The sequence below is a fragment of the Myotis lucifugus genome, unplaced genomic scaffold (genome assembly GCF_000147115.1).
Source record: "Myotis lucifugus unplaced genomic scaffold, Myoluc2.0 scaffold_84, whole genome shotgun sequence".
NCBI lineage: Eukaryota > Metazoa > Chordata > Mammalia > Chiroptera > Vespertilionidae > Myotis > Myotis lucifugus.
Genome location: NW_005871132.1, coordinates 2,657,799 through 2,677,881, shown reverse-complemented (window position 1 = coordinate 2,677,881; position 20,083 = coordinate 2,657,799). Strand labels below are relative to the sequence as shown.

Below are 20,083 nucleotides of genomic sequence, written 5' to 3'. Positions count from 1 at the left end.
GGAGGCACGAGCGGAAAGAGCTGGCAACTAAGGACGCGGCTGTCTTTTTCAATCGGGAGGGAGACACAAGCTCCCGACTGCTCTGAATGCCAGTTCTGGGCGAGTCTCTGGGGACCCAGACTAATACGGGGAGAAACTGGACTGTCTGGCAGAGGGCAGAACTTGAGGGCACTTTCTCTCAGAGGTGCTTGCAGCGATTACCTCGGAACAGTGAGAACCGGGACTTCTTAGGGCAGGACTGAGGAGCAGCCATAGCTGCTTGCTCCGCCCAGTTGATTCCCCGAGACCCCGCCCCACCCAAGCTGTGCGCAGAGGCTTTTGCATATGAATGTCCTGGCCCTTTGCAATCTAAAATTACCTAACAAACTGTAGCTGGGTCAGAGAGACCCAGAACATCCAAAAGAAGGCCCAAGGCCCCCACAGCAGCTTGCATTACTTCACAGCTGGGCCTCATCTGGGCACCTCCAAACCCCAAACAAGGAAAAGGAATCTGCAGATCTCTCCGTAGCTCCTGCTGGGTAGCCTCAGGAATAGGCTAAATTAGCAACTCCTTAGAGATCCAAGAGCCAGTGTACCCAGTGGTCAGAATGGGACCATCCACTTACAACTCCTCAGATCCATAAGGGACACACTCAGGGGGCAGACTCAGTGAGCACCAAAGCCCCACTGAAGCAAGTCTTGCCCCAGAAGGTGTCTCCAGCACAGAAGTTCTCCCACTGTAGACACAGCTGATTCTCACAGCCAATTGGCCTGGAGGTCAATTCCTCCCAGGGATACATACAACAGTCAAGGCTTAAGTACAACAAGACTGTGCACACAGCTCACAAAGGGTTGTACCAAGAGTGTCCACATCAGGTAATTGGGGAGGCTGAGCCACTGGGCCCTATAGGACACCTAGCATACAAAGCCACTCTACCAACACAGGGAAGCATAAAAAATGCAAAGACAAAGAAACAGGTCACAAATGACAGAAATGGAGGAAAGTAAACTACTGGATATAGAGTTCAAAACCATGGTTTTAAGGTTGTCCAAGAATTTTTTAGAAACCGCCGATAAATTTAGTGAGACCCTCAAGGATATGAAAAAGGACCAACTAGAAATTACGCATACACTGACTGAAATAAAAAATATTATACAGAGACCCAACAGCAGACTAGAGGATCCCAAGAATCAAGTCAAAGATTTGAAATATGAAGAAGCAAAAAAATACCCAACCAGAAAAGCAAAAAGAAAAAAGAATCCAAAAATATCAAGATAGTGTAAGGAGCCTCTGGGACAACTTCAAACGTACCAACATCCGAATTATAGGGGTGCCAGAAGAAGAGAGAGAGCGCAAGATATTGAAAACCTATTTGAAGAAATAATAACAGAAAACTTCCCCTACCTGGTGAAAGAAATAGACTTCCAAGTCCAGGAAGCCCAGAGAACCCCAAACAAAAGGAATCCAAAGAGGACCACACCAAGACACACCATAATTAAAATGCCAAGAGCAAAAGACAAAGAGAGAATCTTAAAAGCAGCAAGAGAAAGAAAGTCAGTTACCTATAAGGGAGTACCCATACGACTGTCAGCTGATTTCTCAACAGAAACTATGCAGGCCAGAAGGGAGTGGCAAGAAATATTCAAAGTGATGAATAGCAAGAACCTACAACCAAGATTACTTTATCCAGCAAAGCTATCATTCAGAATTGAAGGTCAGATAAAGAGCTTCACAGATAAGGAAAAGCTAAAGGAGTTCATCACCACCAAACCAGTATTATATGAAATGCTGAAAGGAGAGGAAGAAGAGGAAGAAGAAAAAGGTAAGGATAAAAATTATGAACAACAAATACACAAGTGAATCTAAAAATCAAGTGAATAAATAATTTGATGAACAGAATAAACTGGTGAATATAATAGAATCAGGGGCATAGAAAGGGAGTGGACTGACAATTCTCAGGGGGAAAGGGATGTGGGGGTGTGGGAAGAGACTGGACAAAAATTGTACACCTATGGATGAGGACAGTGCGGGCGGGGGAATGGGGGAGGTAAGGGCAGAGGGTGAGGTGGGAACCGGGTGGAGGGGAGCTATGGGGGGAAAAAGAGGAACAACTGTAATAATCTGAATAAATATTTAATTTAAAAAAACCCAGAAACTATAATTCTTCCTTAATACAATAATAACTTTAAAAGGAAAAGATTTTTCATAATTAGCTCAATACATGCAGGCAAAACATTTGATAAAATTCAACAGAAACACATGATTTAAAGCTTCAGTAAATTAAGAATGGAAGGGAACTTCCATACCCTGATAAGGAGTATTTAAAAAATCTTACAAAAAGTGAGAGAATAATGAACAGACTTTAGAATGGGCAAATGGAAGATGAGATAGGAAAGAAGCACATGGATATAGGTGAGTGATCGTTAAGGTCCTAATTTTTATCTGATTCTATTACTAAGACCAACTGAACAAACAAGCATGCATGGGCCAGTGATAGACTAAACCAGGGGGTCTCAATGTGTGGTTCCTGCAGCATCAGCGTCTCCTGAACCTTGTAAATGCCAACACTCCAGCCCCACCGTGACCCACTGAATCAGCAACTTTGGGGGTGGGACCCAGCAAGGCGTTTTAAGGAGCCCTCCAGGTGGTCCTGGTGCGTGATAAAGGTTGAGCACCACTATCACATACCACAAATTCTAAGCCAAGTCTGTACATCTATCATCCAATTAACAAAACAGAAAGCTCAGCTGGTAGATGCTGTGTAGTTGGCTGATGGGGCTGACCATCAGACTTTCTCATTCAGTTATGTTTTAAACTAGATGAGAGAGGAGTTGAGCATGACTCCCTTTCTTCATGATGCCCTGGTAACAAATCTTAAAGGGAGAAAATAGGTTTAGTAACATTCAATGTGTTTTAATGTTTAGTAGTTTATTGACTTTACCCCTTGATAAATATTTAATATTATTAATAATATTAAATATATTAATTACTTTTTCTTGCAAGAATTTGTTTAGCTATTATCCTATTAAAACCATAATTCTTAACACTAGACCTTAATGTAATGTCAAATTTATGTAACTTCTTTTAGAGTGTAACATGGCTTCTGTAAATGGAAAGAACAACCGTGAAGAGGTTTTCCTACAAGTAATTTAAAATGAGGGGGGAAACGCTCAGCATAGCACAGACAACCTCCAGAGAGAGAAGTCTAGAGAGGGGGAGGAATGAAGGGCTGTGTGTTGAGAACTATTGGACTTTGCAGCCCAAGACAAAGTACAATGTTTGCAGGGTAGTATTTTCTGCAAAAGTCACCCTAGAAGCATCTTGTTTCCCAGATGAGGCTTATACCTTATGAACCTCTGCCAACTCGTGCTCCAGCTTTGCCGCCCTCTTTAGAAAGCCAGCTTTGGTGGTTGTGACTTTAGGTTTTGGAGCTTTGATTCGGGGCTGTGTCACAAAATCTGGGAGACAGGACTCAAGTTCAACTAATCCTATGGGAAGGAAGCACATCTTTTTAGTATCTGGTGCTTAAAGTTAGCATTTTGAAAGCATATTGTTAATTTTATCAGTTGCTTGCCAAGTGGTCTCATTGAGAATCATTGATAAGATATATCTCATATAACTGAATCACCCCCAAAGTGTAAAGCAAATTTCTGTATAAATTCATGTTCTCAGTGACTTATACTAAAAATGAGAAATGCATTCTAAAGCGAAAACATTGCCCTGAAAAAATAAACTCCACAATAATAACCAACAGAAAATTAATGATCATATGATACATGTCACCATTCTAAAGTGGATGTATACCAATTTATCATATTCTGCTCTGGAGATGATCAGCCAGAGCTACACATTCAATATTATGACCATCAACTCATGATCTTGGCCACGTGATGCTTCAACTTGTCAACTGAAATTTAAGTAATTTAAATAAAGGCCTCTCTTGAATGGTATAACAGAAATAATTCTCTCCATGAATTTAACCCCTGGTTTTCCATCCCCTTGCCTACTTGTTTTCTGGCATTTCTTTTTAAAAGACTGATTTCATTATATATTTCTTTGCTTTATAAACCTGATGTAAAATTTTTTTCTATTTCATTTTTGCATAACTTTGATGATTAGTAACATGCAATGTGTTTTAATATTTAGTAGTTAATTGACTTTACTCCTTGATAAACAGTTGTATAGTGTATCTATTTATGTGGGTCTTAGTAGTTTTTATTAGTTTGTATCAACTCCTATTATTAATAATATTAAATATATTAATTACTTTTTCTTGCAAGTATTTTTATTTGTTGTTTAGCTTTGGATCTAAGTTATGTTTTATATATTTAACTTATATTTCTTTTTTCCCACCACTATTGAACTATGCAATCTTATATTTGTTTAGCTAATCTGACAGTGGTGTATTTTGCTGCCAATTGAGAATCACAATAGATAATCCTAATCACTAGTATAAAAGATTTAAAGTACTGCTCATATCAAGGCATAGGAAGACTCTCCTCCTCAGGAGGTATATATATATATATATAAATTATGTATTTAATTTATACTGAACTTGTAATTATGTAAATTGTTTACCTTCATAGGTGTTGAGATAGTGATTTTTTACTACAACGTCCTCATCATTGTCTGGGAAACGACCAAGGCGAGACAGAGGTCCATAGACCTGTGATGCATAATCAGAATAGTCCTTGATGACATCTCTTCTCTCGAACTTCTCTTCTACATTCTTTCTCTTTCCCATAAGTTTTCTGATGACTAAAACAAAACATACCTCCATGACTATCTCCAAAATATTGTTCTGAATGATCCAAATGCAGACTAGTAAACCAGTTCTAGTTTTATTCTCAGGGAAGCTACTGAACTGAATGAATTTCATGATGGCCACTCACTGCAGTGAGAAAGTCACACTAAAAACAGCAGTCTGTCATTTGTGACCCAGGCAGAAGTGATAGAGCTGAATCTGTTAGTGTCCAAATTAGAACTCATCAAAAAATCTCTCTTTTTGTTTGTTCGTTTGTTTGTTAATCCTCACCCAAGGATATTTTTTCCATTGATTTTTAGAGAAAGTGCAAGGGAGGTAGAGGTGGAGAGAGGAGAGAGAGAGAGAGAGAGAGAGAGAGAGAGAGAGAGAGAGAGAGAAACATTGATGTGAGACAGACACAGTGTTTGGTTGGCTCCTGCAACCAGGGCTGGGGAATGGGGGCTGAGGGTCGAATCTGCAACCCAGATACGTGCCCTTGATCGGGAATCAAACCTGAGGCTCTTGGGTGCATGGACTGATGCTCCAACCACTGGGAAACAACAGCCAGGGCTCTTTTATAAAAGCATTCCAAGCTCTGAGCCAAGAAGAGATAGTCAATAAACATTTGTTAAATAAATGAAAGAAATTCAAAGTAACTGAAAAAGACATGCTCAATGGAGACTAAGGTAATTAATTATTCTTTCCTAGGAAAATAATTAAAAAGAGAAGACTATAGATTTTTCAACAATCTCTGTCCATCTTGACTAACCCCAGAATAAATTAAAATATGTCAAATTCTGGAAAAAATGTATGTTGACAATATCTAAATGCAGCTAGTGAAGTTAAAACCTATTTTCTCACATCAAGAAAAAATTAAAAGTTAAACTCACTAAAAATAATTTTTAAAGAATTAATTTTTGTAATTGCTTTACTTTTGCTAGAAAATGACAATTTTGAATGATTTTTAAAATGTGATTATATTGTTATTATGTATATAAATTCCTAACTGGCATATATAATTGATAATATTTTTATAAGTAAATCAATTACTTAATATAGCTATAAAGTTAAGTTTCATGGTAATTAATTTAAATTTTACTTTAAAATTTTTATTTAGTCATTCTTACTCTTCCATTGACTCCTCTTTTTATGTATAAAGTACAGATATACTTGTAGTGCATAAACAGATATACAGTATACCTGTGTATTAAAATTTCATGGGAAGGGGTGAATAGGAAAAAAGATGTCTGAATGTCTATTTTAGGAAATGATGATGAATAAAAGGTTGAGAAACAGGACTCTGTCCAGGGAACATCTACACACACACACACACACACCACACACACACACACACACACACACACACACACACCATCAATAGCTTAACTACTTGTCAGAACATCATTACTTGATTTTCTTAGCAAGGAATTTTCCTCCACTCTTCTACTTTTGAGAAATAACTCATCTCCCATCTGCTACTTATTTAATAACACTAGGACCAAACCAGAATTATGTCATAGTTAAATCAGGTTTGGTCAGAGATCCAAAGCAAAGCCAACGTTTTCCATTCTCTTCATTGTTCGTACTGCACCATTACCTGATACATGTGTTCGACGAATTTTTGCCAATTTTGCCTCCTTTGCCTCCTGCAGGTTAGACCATTGGGCATTCAAGTGCTTCACAGTCATTTCATTGCTATTCTTGAGGCGTTTCCTCAGCAGCTCTTTTAGAATCTCCAGGCGAATCTCCTGCAGTCTCCAAGCACATGACAAAACAAAGAAGCATCCGGTACCGCAAACAGGTGTTCTACCAGAAAGGGAGCACCTGCCATCGATAGGGTCTCCTCTTTAGACTGGGATCATAGTCACATATTTTAAAAAGACCACCTTAGCACAAGTGTGACAAATGGTGGTCTGGGGGTGACAGCTCAGTGGTGAGTATATGATGGGAATATATATATGGGTGCAGTTCTGAAGGACAAAGAAGTGTGCCAGATGGATGGGGCAAAATCAGGGTTCTCTAGGCAGACGGGCCTAAGTGAACAAGAAGTTCATGCACGGTTCCAGGTCGACTGGCTGCTGGAGGGCTACGTGACGAGAGTGAAGAGAAAACGAGGGTGTGGGGTGCTATCCTAAGCAGTTAATGTGCAAATGCCAGTGTCTGCACCTCCAGGTACTTGGTCAACCTTTGTTACCTTTACCTTGTTCTCCTGGAGTTACCTTGCTCATGTGCATACAGCCACATACAAATGATTTTAAAATCCTTACCTCCAGCCCAGATCTTTCTGAGCCAGAATTTCTGTCAAATCTCTAGCTATTCCCTGACAACTTCAAAAACCCACTCATTTTGTTCCCCCAGAAATCTACCCATTCTCTTACATCATTTTCCCTCCTCTAGGAATTCCACCTCTAAAACGCTCCTGGCCTCCATTCCCTAGCTCGCATTCGTGTCATCTCTCCTAACTCCGACTCTTGTTGCCAGTTCTGTCTTTCCCCTTCAATCCTTGCTTCACAGAGCTAGCAAGACTTTCCTTCCTATAATAGAGATTTAAACATTTTACTCCTGCTTCAAAATTCATACAGTAATTTATCCAGTCATTCATTTGCCAAGTACTTAAGTGCTCACCATGTGCCAGGCAAACAACGATGAGCCAGACAAAGCGCCTTCTCAGAAGAAGCACCTTCTAGAAAAGCCAGCATTTACCACACAAGGAGATAGACGCCAGGCCCAAAGAATGAAGAGATTTCCGTGGAAGAAGAGACATAGCACCACGTCTAGCTATTCCCGGTTGGTGGGAGGAGGGGGAGCAGTGGGCGGTGGGCAAGGCTTCCTTAGAGGACTTCCTTAACTCTGCCGTCCGGAGGACAGGCAAGGACTGAGATCTGCCACACTGACAAGGGAAAGGTGAGGCCTCCGCAGAGGGAGCTAAAGGCCTGACTCAGAAGGACTCAAGACAGAGCTGACGTGTCATAGATGGGGCTTCTCGCAGTGAATATGGAGGTGAGGGTGGGGAAGCAGGGACAAGTGAATACGGAGGGAGATTTTTAAAAGTAAGCCACCCACCAATAGTCATCTTCCATCCAGAGTTAGAAATCCTAGGTTCAAGTCTCAACTTCATCACTTGCCTCAATGTCTTCAGTCACAAAATGGACAAAATAATGGTATCTATCCCATTAGGTTGTTGTGCGCATTAAATATGAGTTACAGTATACAACGTGCTGGAACAGCAGTTCTCAAACTTGAACATGTATCCGATAATCTGGAGGGCTTTCTCTGGCACAGACTGCTGCTCCCCACCCTGATTCAGTGTGTGTGGGATGAAGCTGAGAATCTGTATTTTAACAAGTTTCCAGATCATGCTGATGCTGCTGGTCTGTGGACCACATGTTCAGAATTATTTGCTTTGGAACTTGGTTCCAGCACATAATAAGCACTCTATAAGTGAGCCATGCTCTATGAAATCGTCATTATCATCATCATCATCATCATCATCATCGCTGATATTGCTGTCCACCTGATGGCTTCTTACTCATCCTTCAACACCCAGCTCAGGGGCTACCTCCTCTCCGTAGTTTCCCCTAATCTCCACCCACCTCAGACAGAACTGATGGTTCTCTCGCCTGGGTCCCGCTGGCACTGTGTATAGAGAGGAGCACATCACCTAATGGGCCCTGCTGGAGAGTTGTTGGTCTGGAGGTCTTTTGCTCCATCCTTGATCACCGCCCCTCCCCATTCCAGTGGACCATGAGGAACGCTGCCAGGGCATAGCAATTTCCTATTATTCCTGTTTCCCCAGCTCACAGCACAGAGCCTAGCACATAGGAAAGGCGCAAAACATGTTTATTAAAATTACCCTAAGTTTAACGAAAGTACTCTCTTTCTTGGGTGATGTCTTCATTCTAGCCAGACATATTTTTAATATTTTTAATGTCCTTCTGACAAGAATATAGCTCTCCAGCCCAGCTGGTGTGGCAAAAATGGTTGAATGTCGACCTATGAACAAAAGGTCATGAATTCGATTCACAGTAAGGGCACATGTCCAGGTAGGGAGCATGCAGGAAGCAGCCAATCAATGATTCTCTCTCATCATTGATGTTTCTATCTTTTTCTCCTTCTCCCTTCCTCTCTGAAATCAATAAGAACATATATTTTTTAAAATAATATAGCTCTCCAAATTGCAGCAATAAATTTACATTTCTGCATACAGAATTGGTTATTTACTACCTATTTTGCTCCAAATACTATTTTCTATTAAATTGCAAGTTTTTAACAAAACATCACATTGTCCTGCTTCAGGGTGAATCAGAAGGTGCAAAAAGATAAACATCTTTTGAATTCAGAACCACACTAAGTTTCAGAGTCTCTTGGTCCCTAACTCTCTTATATGTGAGCACGCTGTCAGGGGCTTTGGTAGCATTGCTACAAGTAATAAAGTACCTCATTACCGCCTGAAAAAAGAATGATCTTGGTGTAGGTTCCCTTTTTTTCTTTCTTCCTAAGGAGTTGTTATTCTACATATTCTAGGGACAACCTCATTAACTGAAAATATATCAGTTAAAATGATTGAAAACTTAACCATATTACCTCAACTGGCTGTGAGCTCATCTCTTAATTGAAGAATTTCACAATTTGGCTTTTACATAGGAAATGCCCCATTAGCTCTCTCTGGAACCCACAGAGTTCTGCCTGTGAATCCGGTACTAGGGGGATAAGAAACAGGATCAGCTAGGAGGCTGTTTGATGGATATGAGGAGGGCCAAGACCTAGGGGAGTGGCACGGGAATGAACTGAAAGGGACAGTTTGAAAGACATCATGCAAAAATCAGTGGGGTTCTGTGATAGTCTAGATTAGAGACTAAAGAGAAAAGGGAAGAGGAGAAGCAGAGGTGCCTTGAGGAATTGCTCCGAGCTGGTTCCATGCTGCCTTGCACACACAGAGGCCACTGTACGTTTTTATATCAATGGAGAGAAAACTGTAGAGCTATTGTTCCTGGAAGAACCAGAAACCCAATTACCTGTCTATATAGGTTGAGGATTACTTTTAGACTTAATACATTTGGGAAAATGCTTTATAGGTAAAAAGTGTTAACATTACTTCCATCAGCGCAAGAGCCATCGTCTGGGGCAGTGGTTGGCAAACTACGGCTCGGCAAACCACGGCTCGCGAGCCACATGTGGCTCTTTGGCCCCTTGAGTGTGGCTCTTCCACAAAATACCAACTTCTGTGCATGGGCCACGAAGTTTCAATCGCACTGTACGTGCGCGCCCGCACGTGGTATTTTGTGGAAGAGCCACACTTAAGGGGCCAAAGAGCCGCATGTGGCTCACAAGCCGTGGTTTGCCGACCACGGGTCTGGGGGATCAAGAACCTACCTTTCAATCTCCTGCTCTCGGAAGGCCCACTCCTTCCTCTCCATCTCATTCATCATCTTCCTCCTCTTCTCAAAGTGGGCGGTGTCAGTCAGAGGCGGGAGAGTGGCTTCCCAGGCACGCTTCTCCCGGGCACGTTCTATCATCTCCACCTCAGCTTGTCCTGCCGGGAGACCTCGACCTGGAGGTGAAGCAAAAACACTTTAGAAACACATGGACAAATTCATGTACCTGCCAGTATTTCATTTACTCCCTTTCAGCTCCTGTCCTCTCTACATTTAAGGTTACGTTGGGATGTAATATTAGGGAACACCCTCAACCTTCTGGCTCTTTAAATACAGTTCCTCATGTTGTGACCCAACCATAAGATTATTTTCGTTGCTACTTCATCACTGTCATGTTGCTACTGTTATGAATCGTAATGTAAATATCTGATATGCAGGATGGTCTTAGGCGACCCCTGTGAAGGGTCGTTCGACCGCCAAAGGGGTCGCGACCCACAGGTTGAGAACCGCTACTGTAGATGTACCTCCCAGCTGTGCCCTGCACTGCTTCTTGTAAGTCAGCCAGAAGAAAATTTAGGTGCATATAAGATGCCGGAAAATATTTGAAAAATATTATGTGGCTACTGAACAATCACATCTTGATATGCCCTGTATTAGACAAATCTATTTTTTGAAATACAAAGAAATGCCAAAGTAATTTACAGAAAGTCACAATTTATATGTTTCTCCATAAATGCTTCGCACCTGTTTTTGTTTTTATTTTTTAAAGTATTTGCATTTTTTTTATTGTCTACAATTTTACATATGTCTCCTTTTTCCCCAATTGACACCCTCCCAGTCATTCCCACCCCGGCAAGCCCCCCACACCCCAGTGTCTGTGTCCATTGGTTATGCTAATATGCCTGCATACAAGTCCTTTGGTTGCTCCCTAACCTCCCCCCCTCCCATGCCATTTGTCTCTGGATCTATTCTTGTTCATCAAATTATGTTGATCATTATATCCCACATATGAGTGAGATCATGTGATATTTATCTTTCTCCAACTGGCTTATTTTTATTTTTTTAAGTATTTGCACTTTTTAAAAACATAATTTTAATGATTCAGAGAGGAAGGGAGAGGGAGAGAGAGAGACAGAAACTTCAATGGCAAGAGAGAAATACTGATTGGCTGCCTCCTGCACGCCCCCTACTGGGGATCGAGCCCGCAACCTGGACATGTGCCCTTGACCAGAATCAAACCCAGGACCCTTCAGTCCGAGGGAGATGCTCTATCCACTGAGCCAAACCGGCTAGGGCTGCACCTGTATTTATTAAGTGATTTCCTAGGTATTTTGTTATTTGTTGCTATTAAAAATATTATTTTTTCAATATTTCTAATTAGATATTGTTAACATATAGGAAGGCTACTGAGGTTTGTATGTTGATTTCATAATCAACTATCTTGTTGACCTCAAGTTCTTAGATCTAAAAATTTGTTACTCCATTTGATTTTTTTAAATGAGCACATCATCTGCAGATAAAGATAGTTTTGCTTCTTTGTAATACTCATATCTCACTTATTTTCTTTTCTCTTACTGCACTGACTCAGTACTTTTCAAGCAAGGTACTATTGCTGCCACATTGGATAATCATTTGTTGCACGGGACTGCCCCATACAGGACAGGATGTTCAGTATTATTACAGCCTCCCACCCAACCACATCCATGTGCTAAATGCCAGGAGCACTTTTTAATCATTATCACATATAAAAATGCCACCAAATTTCCAAATGTCCCTGGGGGCAAGGGGTTATAATTCAATAAGCCCTGAGCTAGGATGTTCTCTGCATTGCTAAGTAACAGTGGTGATGAAGGGGTCACTGTCTTTTCTTCACATTAAGGTAAAGCTTCCAAAGTTTCACCTTTAGTATCATATTTATTGAAGGCTATGGTAGACACATTTTATTATATTACTTTTTCTTCTGATTCCAGTTTATTTCGACTTTATATCATAAATGAGTGTTGAATGTTATCAAACACTTTTTTTACACCTATTGAAGCATTTTCCCAACATATTTCTGTTAAAATGATCAATTACATTGGTTTTCTGATATGTACTAAACTTGAATTTATGTGATTAACCAACTTGTTTATGACAAGTCATCTTTTAAAATACTGCAAGATTTGATTGATGGTATTTTATTTAGAATTTTTGCATTTTCTTCATGAGACAGCCCTGTAGTTTTCCTTTTTAGTATTATCCTTATTCAGTTTTCAAATTAAGGCTACACTAGCTTCATAAAATGAATAAATTAACTTTATCCTCTCTTTCTATTTGCTGGAAAATTTGCATAAAATAGAGCATATTTATTCCTTAAAGGGGTGGTAAACATATCTGAAAAACCATTTAGGCCTAGTGCTCTTAAAAGAAATTTTTTACCAAGTCATTTTCTATAGTTATTCTATTCATGTTTGCTATTTCTTCTTGAAACCAACTTAGTAATTTATATTTTCTTTAAAAATTGTGTAATTTATCTATTTTTAAAATATAGGGCAAAAGATATGCATAGTATTTTCTTACAGTTCTTAAGTCATTTACTCTGTGGTTATCTCCCTTGCTGATCCTAATACACTTTTTTTGTATCTCTGTCTTTTGTCTTGCTATTTCCCACAAGAAGTTTGACTATATTATTAATCTTTATCCAAAAAAATTACTTTATGGTCCTCATGACCACTTCTTTTGCCTTTTTAAAGATCTATAGTATTAATTTCTGATTTAAGTTATATTTCACTTAACTTGTGAAGATTAAATAAATTAAAAATGTAAAGCACTTGCAAATATTTTCTCCCATCTGTGGCTTGCCTTTTCACTGTATTAATGTGGGGGCTTTTGGTGAAAAGAAGTTCTTAGTTCTAATGTGATCTAATTTATCATTTTCCCCTTTATTGTTAGCATTTCATCTTTGTCTTAAGTCAGATGACATTTATCTGTGAGTTATTTCTGGACTCTATTATGTAACAATGATATATTTGTCTATCTTTGCAACTATGCCACAGTTTTTAGTTACTAAAGCTTTATAGTAAGTCTTTATATCTGGTAGTGTATATTTGTTCTGTTTTCTCACATTTGCCTTGGCTACTTTTGACCCTTTCAGATTCCCATATTAATTTTAGAATCAGGTTGTCAATTTACACACACACACACACACACACACACACACACACACACACACACACCTGTTGGTTTTTTTACTGAGACTGCATTGAAGTAGGAATCAGAATTAAAGTTCATTTTTTTGCACATAAATATGTAATTGTTTCACCACCATTTATTTGAAAAGACCTCCTTTCCTCCACTGAATCACAGTGGCATCTTTCTCAAATCAAATGACTACAAATATAGTGAGGGATCTGCCGGGTCAAAGGAGCCTAGAACCATTAATTACCTGCAATGCTACAGCCAAGTCTTCCACATTTCGTTTCTTAATATATAGTCAGATCCACATCAGTCTGGCCATGGCCTACCACACACAAACTCTTTTATGTGAAGCACATTAACCATCTTTCCTACCCAAATCGTCTAGTCCTTACTAATTTTTGATAGCTTAATCTGAAAGAGGCACATTAAAATCCACATGAGTAGGAAATTGTCTATTTCTTCTCATGATTTAACCAATTTTTGCTTTACATTTTGAGTCCACATATGTTACCTATAAGTTCATGAAAGATATATCTATACTAATAATAGCCTAGGACAGGTGGTCGTCACACCCTCACGTCATCACAAGATGGCTGTCACAAGATGGCCATCACAAGATGGCCGTCATAAGATGGCTGTGTGCACAGTGGAGGTGGGACCCAGTGGCCGCTCCACACAGTGAGGCCTGGGGGTCCTGTGGCTCTGCGCGGCATGGAGGAGGCCGGTCCTGGCAGAGGAGGTGGGTCGCAGCAGGGGAGGGCAGTCGGGGGCGATCAGGCCGGCAGGCAGAAGCAGTTAGGAATCAGGCAGGCAGCCAGGTGAGCGGTTAGGAGCTGATCAGGCAGGCAGAAGCAGTTAGGAATCAGGCAGGCAGGCAGGTGAGCAGTTAGGAGCTAGTGGTCCTGGATTGTGAGAGGAATGTCCGACTACCGGTCCCAGATTGGAAAGGGTGCAGGCTGGGCTGAGAGACAACCCTCACCCCCGGGCACTAATTTCATGCACCGGGCCTCTAGTCCTTTTATAACTGTTACATGTGCTTCATTTTTCCTTTTAATGTTTTCTGATTAACTTTGGTCTAATATTAACATTGCTACATGAACTTTCTTTGAGTTATCTATCAGTATATTTTTCACCTCTTTATTTTCAACATTTCAGTGCTACTTTATAGATAGCAAGCTGCTTTTGCTGGGTTTGTATTAGTCCAACCCACTAATATTTTTAATAAGCAAGTTTAAGTCACTTTTATGTATTTTGATTACCAAAATATTTGAACACTTTCCTGATATCTTATTATGTATTTTCTATTGACTATGTTTTTCCTTTGCTTTTCCCCTTTTCTGCTCTCTGTTATTTCCTCTCTTCCCCACTACCATTTGTGAAACAATATATTTCTTCTTTTTTTTAGAGGTCACCCCTAAAGCTTTTAACTTAGAAATTTCCACTCATAGTTTTCTAATAAAATCTAATGCTAATTAGTAGTCCTTTCAATGATTCCAGTTGGATCTTTTAATGGCTCCCATTCTTGCTTTCATTGTTGCTATTTCCCCCTTCATCTCTCTGAGGATTTAAAAAGTACTTCTTAAGTCCTTTTCAACTTGCTCCATTTGCTTACTTTGCTCAATCAGTTATTCTTCCATTTTATTTATTTTTGGTGGATCACTCCTGATGTCTGTGTTCCTTTAAATGCTTTGTAATTCCTGGGTTTAGGTCATCAGCAGATTTCTCTCATGAGCACCCTGAACAGTGGCACACTTCAACCGCGGTGCGCCCAGGAGTGGGGCTCCGCCCTACGGAACCATTTCTGAGCCCCTGCCGAGATCTCTTGCTTTGGAGGACCTGGCTCTTGTCCTACTCAGCTCAATGCTAAGCCCATAGCACACTGAGAGGTCAGGTCCAAGCCTCAGGCTCAGTTCTGGCTGAAGTCTTAGATAGGCAGGCACTGGACTTCAGATCCACCTCTAGGCAAGATGAAATTTTCTGCCTCCTCTGTTTAGGCAGGTAACTATCCCCATGGCCCGGGAGGAGTCAGCCTCTCTGGTTCTCAGTTTCCCAGCTGCAATCAAATGAGTTTGAAAGCTAATGTATAGCAATTCCTAAAGGCCCTTTCTCCTATTAATTTTTATAGTTCCACATGACATAGGCTTAGGCTAGATTTTATTACACTCTAAGAGTGAATTTCTGGGCCTGAAAGGTATTAACATTTCAGAGATATCAAAAGAAATCATCCAATAAAGTATGTAAGAGAGCTTTGATAAATTCCGAGGTATTTTGGAAAAGTAAGAAAACATTATAACACGTTAAAATATGCATTCAGTAGCATACATTCAAATTATATGTAAAGAAGGAAAATAGATTGCTCAGTGAAAAGGAGTTGACTCACCAGGATAAACAGTGAGTAGTCAGCAAAGCAACCACAAAATTAAACCGACTGACTTATTTCTGCATCCACCAATGGATAGATGCTTAGCTTGCCTTGGCTATTGTAAATAATGTTGCAGTGAACATAATGGGACATATATCTTTACAGATAAGTGTTTTCATACTTTTCAGGTAAAACCCAAAAGAGGAATTGCTGGATCACACGGTATTTCTATTCTTAATTTTTTAAGGAACTTTCACATTATTTTCCTGTACTAACTTATATTCTCATCAACAATGTACAGTGGTTCCCTTTTCATATGTGGAATATAAAACAAAGAGTAACTAACAAAACAAACAAAAACAAACTCATAGATTGTGGTTGCCAGAGGAGAAAGGGGGTGAAGGGTGAGAAGGCAAAGCGAGTAAAGGGGGTTAAATAAATGGTAATGGAAGGAAACTAGACTTCTGTAATTAGACACAGATGTACAATTATAATCTGCACACCTGAAAATTATATAATGTTACCCCAATACATTTAACTTAAAAAAATAAAGAGCATTGATTGGGGAATAAATTTAGCCGATATATAACATCAGCTTCAAGGATAAAGTACAATAAGCCTGCTTACAGTGAAAAGGGTACAGCTCTCTTTGAACAAAAATACTATCACACAAAGGTCCTTGCTGGATGGTTCAATTAATTGGTGGTTCCATTTGGTGTTTGATTGTCCCGTACACCAAAAGGTTGCAGGTTCAATTCTCAGTCAGGATGGCGCATATGGGAGGAAACTCACTGATGTTTCTCTCTCACATCAATGTTTCTCTCTCTCTCCTGCTCCTCTCTAAACAAACAAACAAACAAACAAATAAAAATATCCTCAGGTGAGAATTAAATTTTTGTAAAGTATTATAAAAAGAATGAGTCTATAAAGTAGTTCTACTGAGCAAGACACTTTAAACCACAGTCGCTTCTATGTGCTCTGAATTTCCAGGAACTCAATAGCCAGCAAAGTTATCAGGACTATCATCTTCAAATATGCAAGAGAATTACCAACTCACCCCAAGTCAGAGTAGCCAGGGTCAAGAGCTCAGGGATTGAATCCTGACATACTATATATTCTGGAGAATACGGATCTGTTTGAACTTCGGAATCACGATAATCCGTCTGAATGCCCACGGTATACTTTGAAGGGGTGGGTGGGCGCTTAGACGAAGCAGGAGGAAAAGTATATTTCTCTTGTCTAAAAGGGAAAAATTATTTTTAAAAAATTAAAACCCAATACAATTGCTTAGAATACTATACACTCAAGTAGAAATAAATCCTTTTCCCCTTTAACATTGACAGGCCCAAAGTTACAAATTCAGTTTAACCAGGATTATGCCAAATAATCTTGAGAGAACTGACTTTTTTTTGCACCTCTTCCAAGAAACTGAAGGGGTAGAAAAACCTAGATCTACCCACAAAATGCCTATCTGTGTATCATTGGGCAGGGCTGTTGTATATAGAGCTGTAAAAGGTAGATTCTAGGAAGTCATACAATCACTTCTGAACCTACTCAGAATTGCTATTTCTCTGGTTTCCTTCTTCTCTGCATTTAGCTACACACCCAATTTTAGCTTTTCCCATTCAGAAATACAAATACAGGAGCAGAAAAAAGAGAATAAAAACTCATCCCTTGCACAAAAATTAATTACAGATCATTTAATGTACTTTATTTAAAAAATAAGACTAGTAAAGTTCTAATGGAAAATATAAGTGAATATATCATCTGAAAAGCCAAAAACTATAAAAGGAAATGATCAAAAGAATTAAATTTAAGTTGAAACTTCTAAACCTCAAAACATCATAAACAAATTTAAAATGTGAATGACACGCTTGGAAATAGGTTTTGCAACATATGATTAAAAAAATAAGCAGCCTTCTGTATAAAAAGCTCTTGTAAATCAATAAGACAAATATCCACAGAAAAATGGGCAAATTCACAAAACAAAGAGTAAAACTTCTAAAAAACCTATGAAAAGATAATGAACATAACTAGTAATCAAAAAAAGTAAGTTAAAACAGCAAGATGCTATTTTATTATATCACACTAGAGGCCCAATGCACAAAATTCATGCAAGGGCCTTGGCCCCAGCCTCCTCCCAACACTGCCACAGCCCCCGCCCACTGCGGCTTTCTTTGTCCAGAAGGAAGGATGTCCAGTCTAATTAGCATATTATGCTTTTATTGTTATAGGTAAAGATTTTAAAAATTGAAAGTACCTAGCATTGATGAAGTTGTGAAAAAGACAGGAATTCTCATAAACTGTTGCTGGAAATACAGATAGCTACAACCCAATTAGCAGGAAATTGATCAAAATATATATATCAAACCCTTGAAGTACCCTTCTGCCCCAGCAATTGTTCTCCTAGGAATTTATTCTAGGAAATAACTGCACAAGTGTACAAAGATATAAGCAAACATGTTCATAAAGTATCATTTATAAGAGTAAAAAATTACAAACTTAAATGATCACCATCAATAGAAGAATTGTTCAAAATAATATGGTATACCCATAATAGAATTTATGCTGCAATTAAAAGTAACAACATAATCTAATATGTGTGGACATACAAAAATGTCCAAGATTTAATATAAAGTAGAAAGAGAGGACACTATTAAGCAGTATCATAATATAGTACATTTTTATGTTTTTAAAAACTGTTTTGTGCATAGAAAATGCCTAGATGGTATACAATAAGATAATAACAGCAATTATTTCTGAATAGTAGGATTATAGAGAAAATTTTTTCATGTTTATAGTTTTCGAATTTTGAAACTTATTTTAACATAGACATGTACTAGTTTGAAAATAAGAAAACTATATATATGTATGTATGTATGTATATATATATATATATCTACTTCTATTTAAACGAAAACATTTTAAAGTTGGTAGAAGAATTGATTAAATTACATAAACAAATAATAAAATATGGCAAAATAAGAGAGAGATTTCCATTTTGAAAAAGAAAGGCAATGGGAAGTGCTTGTATGTGAGCACAGCATCGACAGTTTAACTCAAAGAAAAATGCACCTCAAGCCGTTAGACGTTAGAAAGAAGCATCTGTTTGGAGGTCGGACCTGTAAAAGATCAGTACTTTAAATTATTTTTAATGTTGAATTATAAAAATGATTTCATTTTTTTCAGCAGTTGCTATGAATTTCTAACATGTTAGATAACATGGTATTCCTAGTTTCTTATGCTTTCAGCGGAAATTATTCTACTGTAATTTCTACTTCAGGAAATAACTTCAAATCTGCTTTATGTCATTCCAAATATGAATAATATGAATATTATTATATTATAATGCCATTAGCTTGAATCAAGAGAATTCTTGTCTTCCAAATTAAATAGTTACACATTTCAACCATCTGATTGAATGTGCTGAGATTATGATAAAACCTAATGAATCTTTCTGACTAAGGTCTCTGATCAAGTGGTATGTTTCCAGGTGGGTCGGAGGAGAGGATACAAAGGAGGAATGCTAATTTCCCAGAAGTCTATGGTAACTTAATATAGTTTCTTTCCTAAGTAAGTTGTCATTTTTTACAACCTAGTCCCTTTTTCCATTTCAGTTGGTTTAGGGAGAACAAAATCTGAATAAGAAAGAGCAATGAATGATCTCTTTCCCACCTATTCCCAACCTGAATCAGGACCCCAAACCAGAGAGACCCCACATCTGCTCCCTCTTTGGCTTGAGCCCTGCTTTGTCCTGAATCCTATCCTCAGATACACTCACTCTGGCTCTGGTGTCCTTACCGCTGCTCTATTCCCTCAATCCAGGCCCTGCCTCCTTCACTACCGTCCAGGCGCCAGGAGCATGCACGGTCGGCCACACCATAGTCTTCTAGATTTTCCCTTCCACCCCAACAGAACTACACACAAAGAGGGACCTCACAAAGCTACCAACTCCTGTTCTGTTAGTCTGTGCTCTACCGAATGTTTCTATTTTTTAAAGACAATATTTTTAGAGCTGATTTAGGCTCACAGCAAAATTGAGAAGAAGGTACAGAGATTTCCCATGTACAGTACACTCTGTGTAGGGGCACATGCATAGCCTGCCCCATTATCAACATCACTCGCCAGAGTGGTACATTTGTTACAAGTGATGAACCTACATTGACATAGCATAGTCACCCCACGTCCATAGTTTACATTAGGGCTCACTGTTGGTGTCGTACATTCTATGGGTTTGGACAAAGTCTTACATATATATGTATCCATGTATAACAACATGTGTCCACCACTACAGTATCATACAAAGTATTTTCCTTACCCTAAAAATCCTCTGTGCTCCCCCTATTAATTCCTCCCCAACCCCAAACCCTGGCAACAAATTTTTGTTTTTATTAATCTCCATAGTTGTACATTTTCCAGAATGTCATATAGTTGGAATCATACAG

General features: G+C 38.9%; 1 protein-coding gene across 1 annotated transcript in view; it reads right to left on the bottom strand.

Annotated features, from left to right (window-relative positions):
* The window catches only part of MAATS1 (MYCBP associated and testis expressed 1), a 62,305-nt gene that overhangs the window by 22,531 nt on the left and 19,691 nt on the right, over positions 1–20,083 (bottom strand). The window contains exons 6-10 of the mRNA XM_006090917.3: positions 16,696–16,877; positions 10,098–10,275; positions 6,322–6,479; positions 4,559–4,738; positions 3,326–3,468 (exon numbers count right to left, since the gene is read on the bottom strand). Of these exons, the coding sequence (XP_006090979.1) occupies positions 3,326–3,468; positions 4,559–4,738; positions 6,322–6,479; positions 10,098–10,275; positions 16,696–16,877 (841 nt within the window). The remainder of the gene's footprint in view (positions 1–3,325; positions 3,469–4,558; positions 4,739–6,321; positions 6,480–10,097; positions 10,276–16,695; positions 16,878–20,083) is intronic.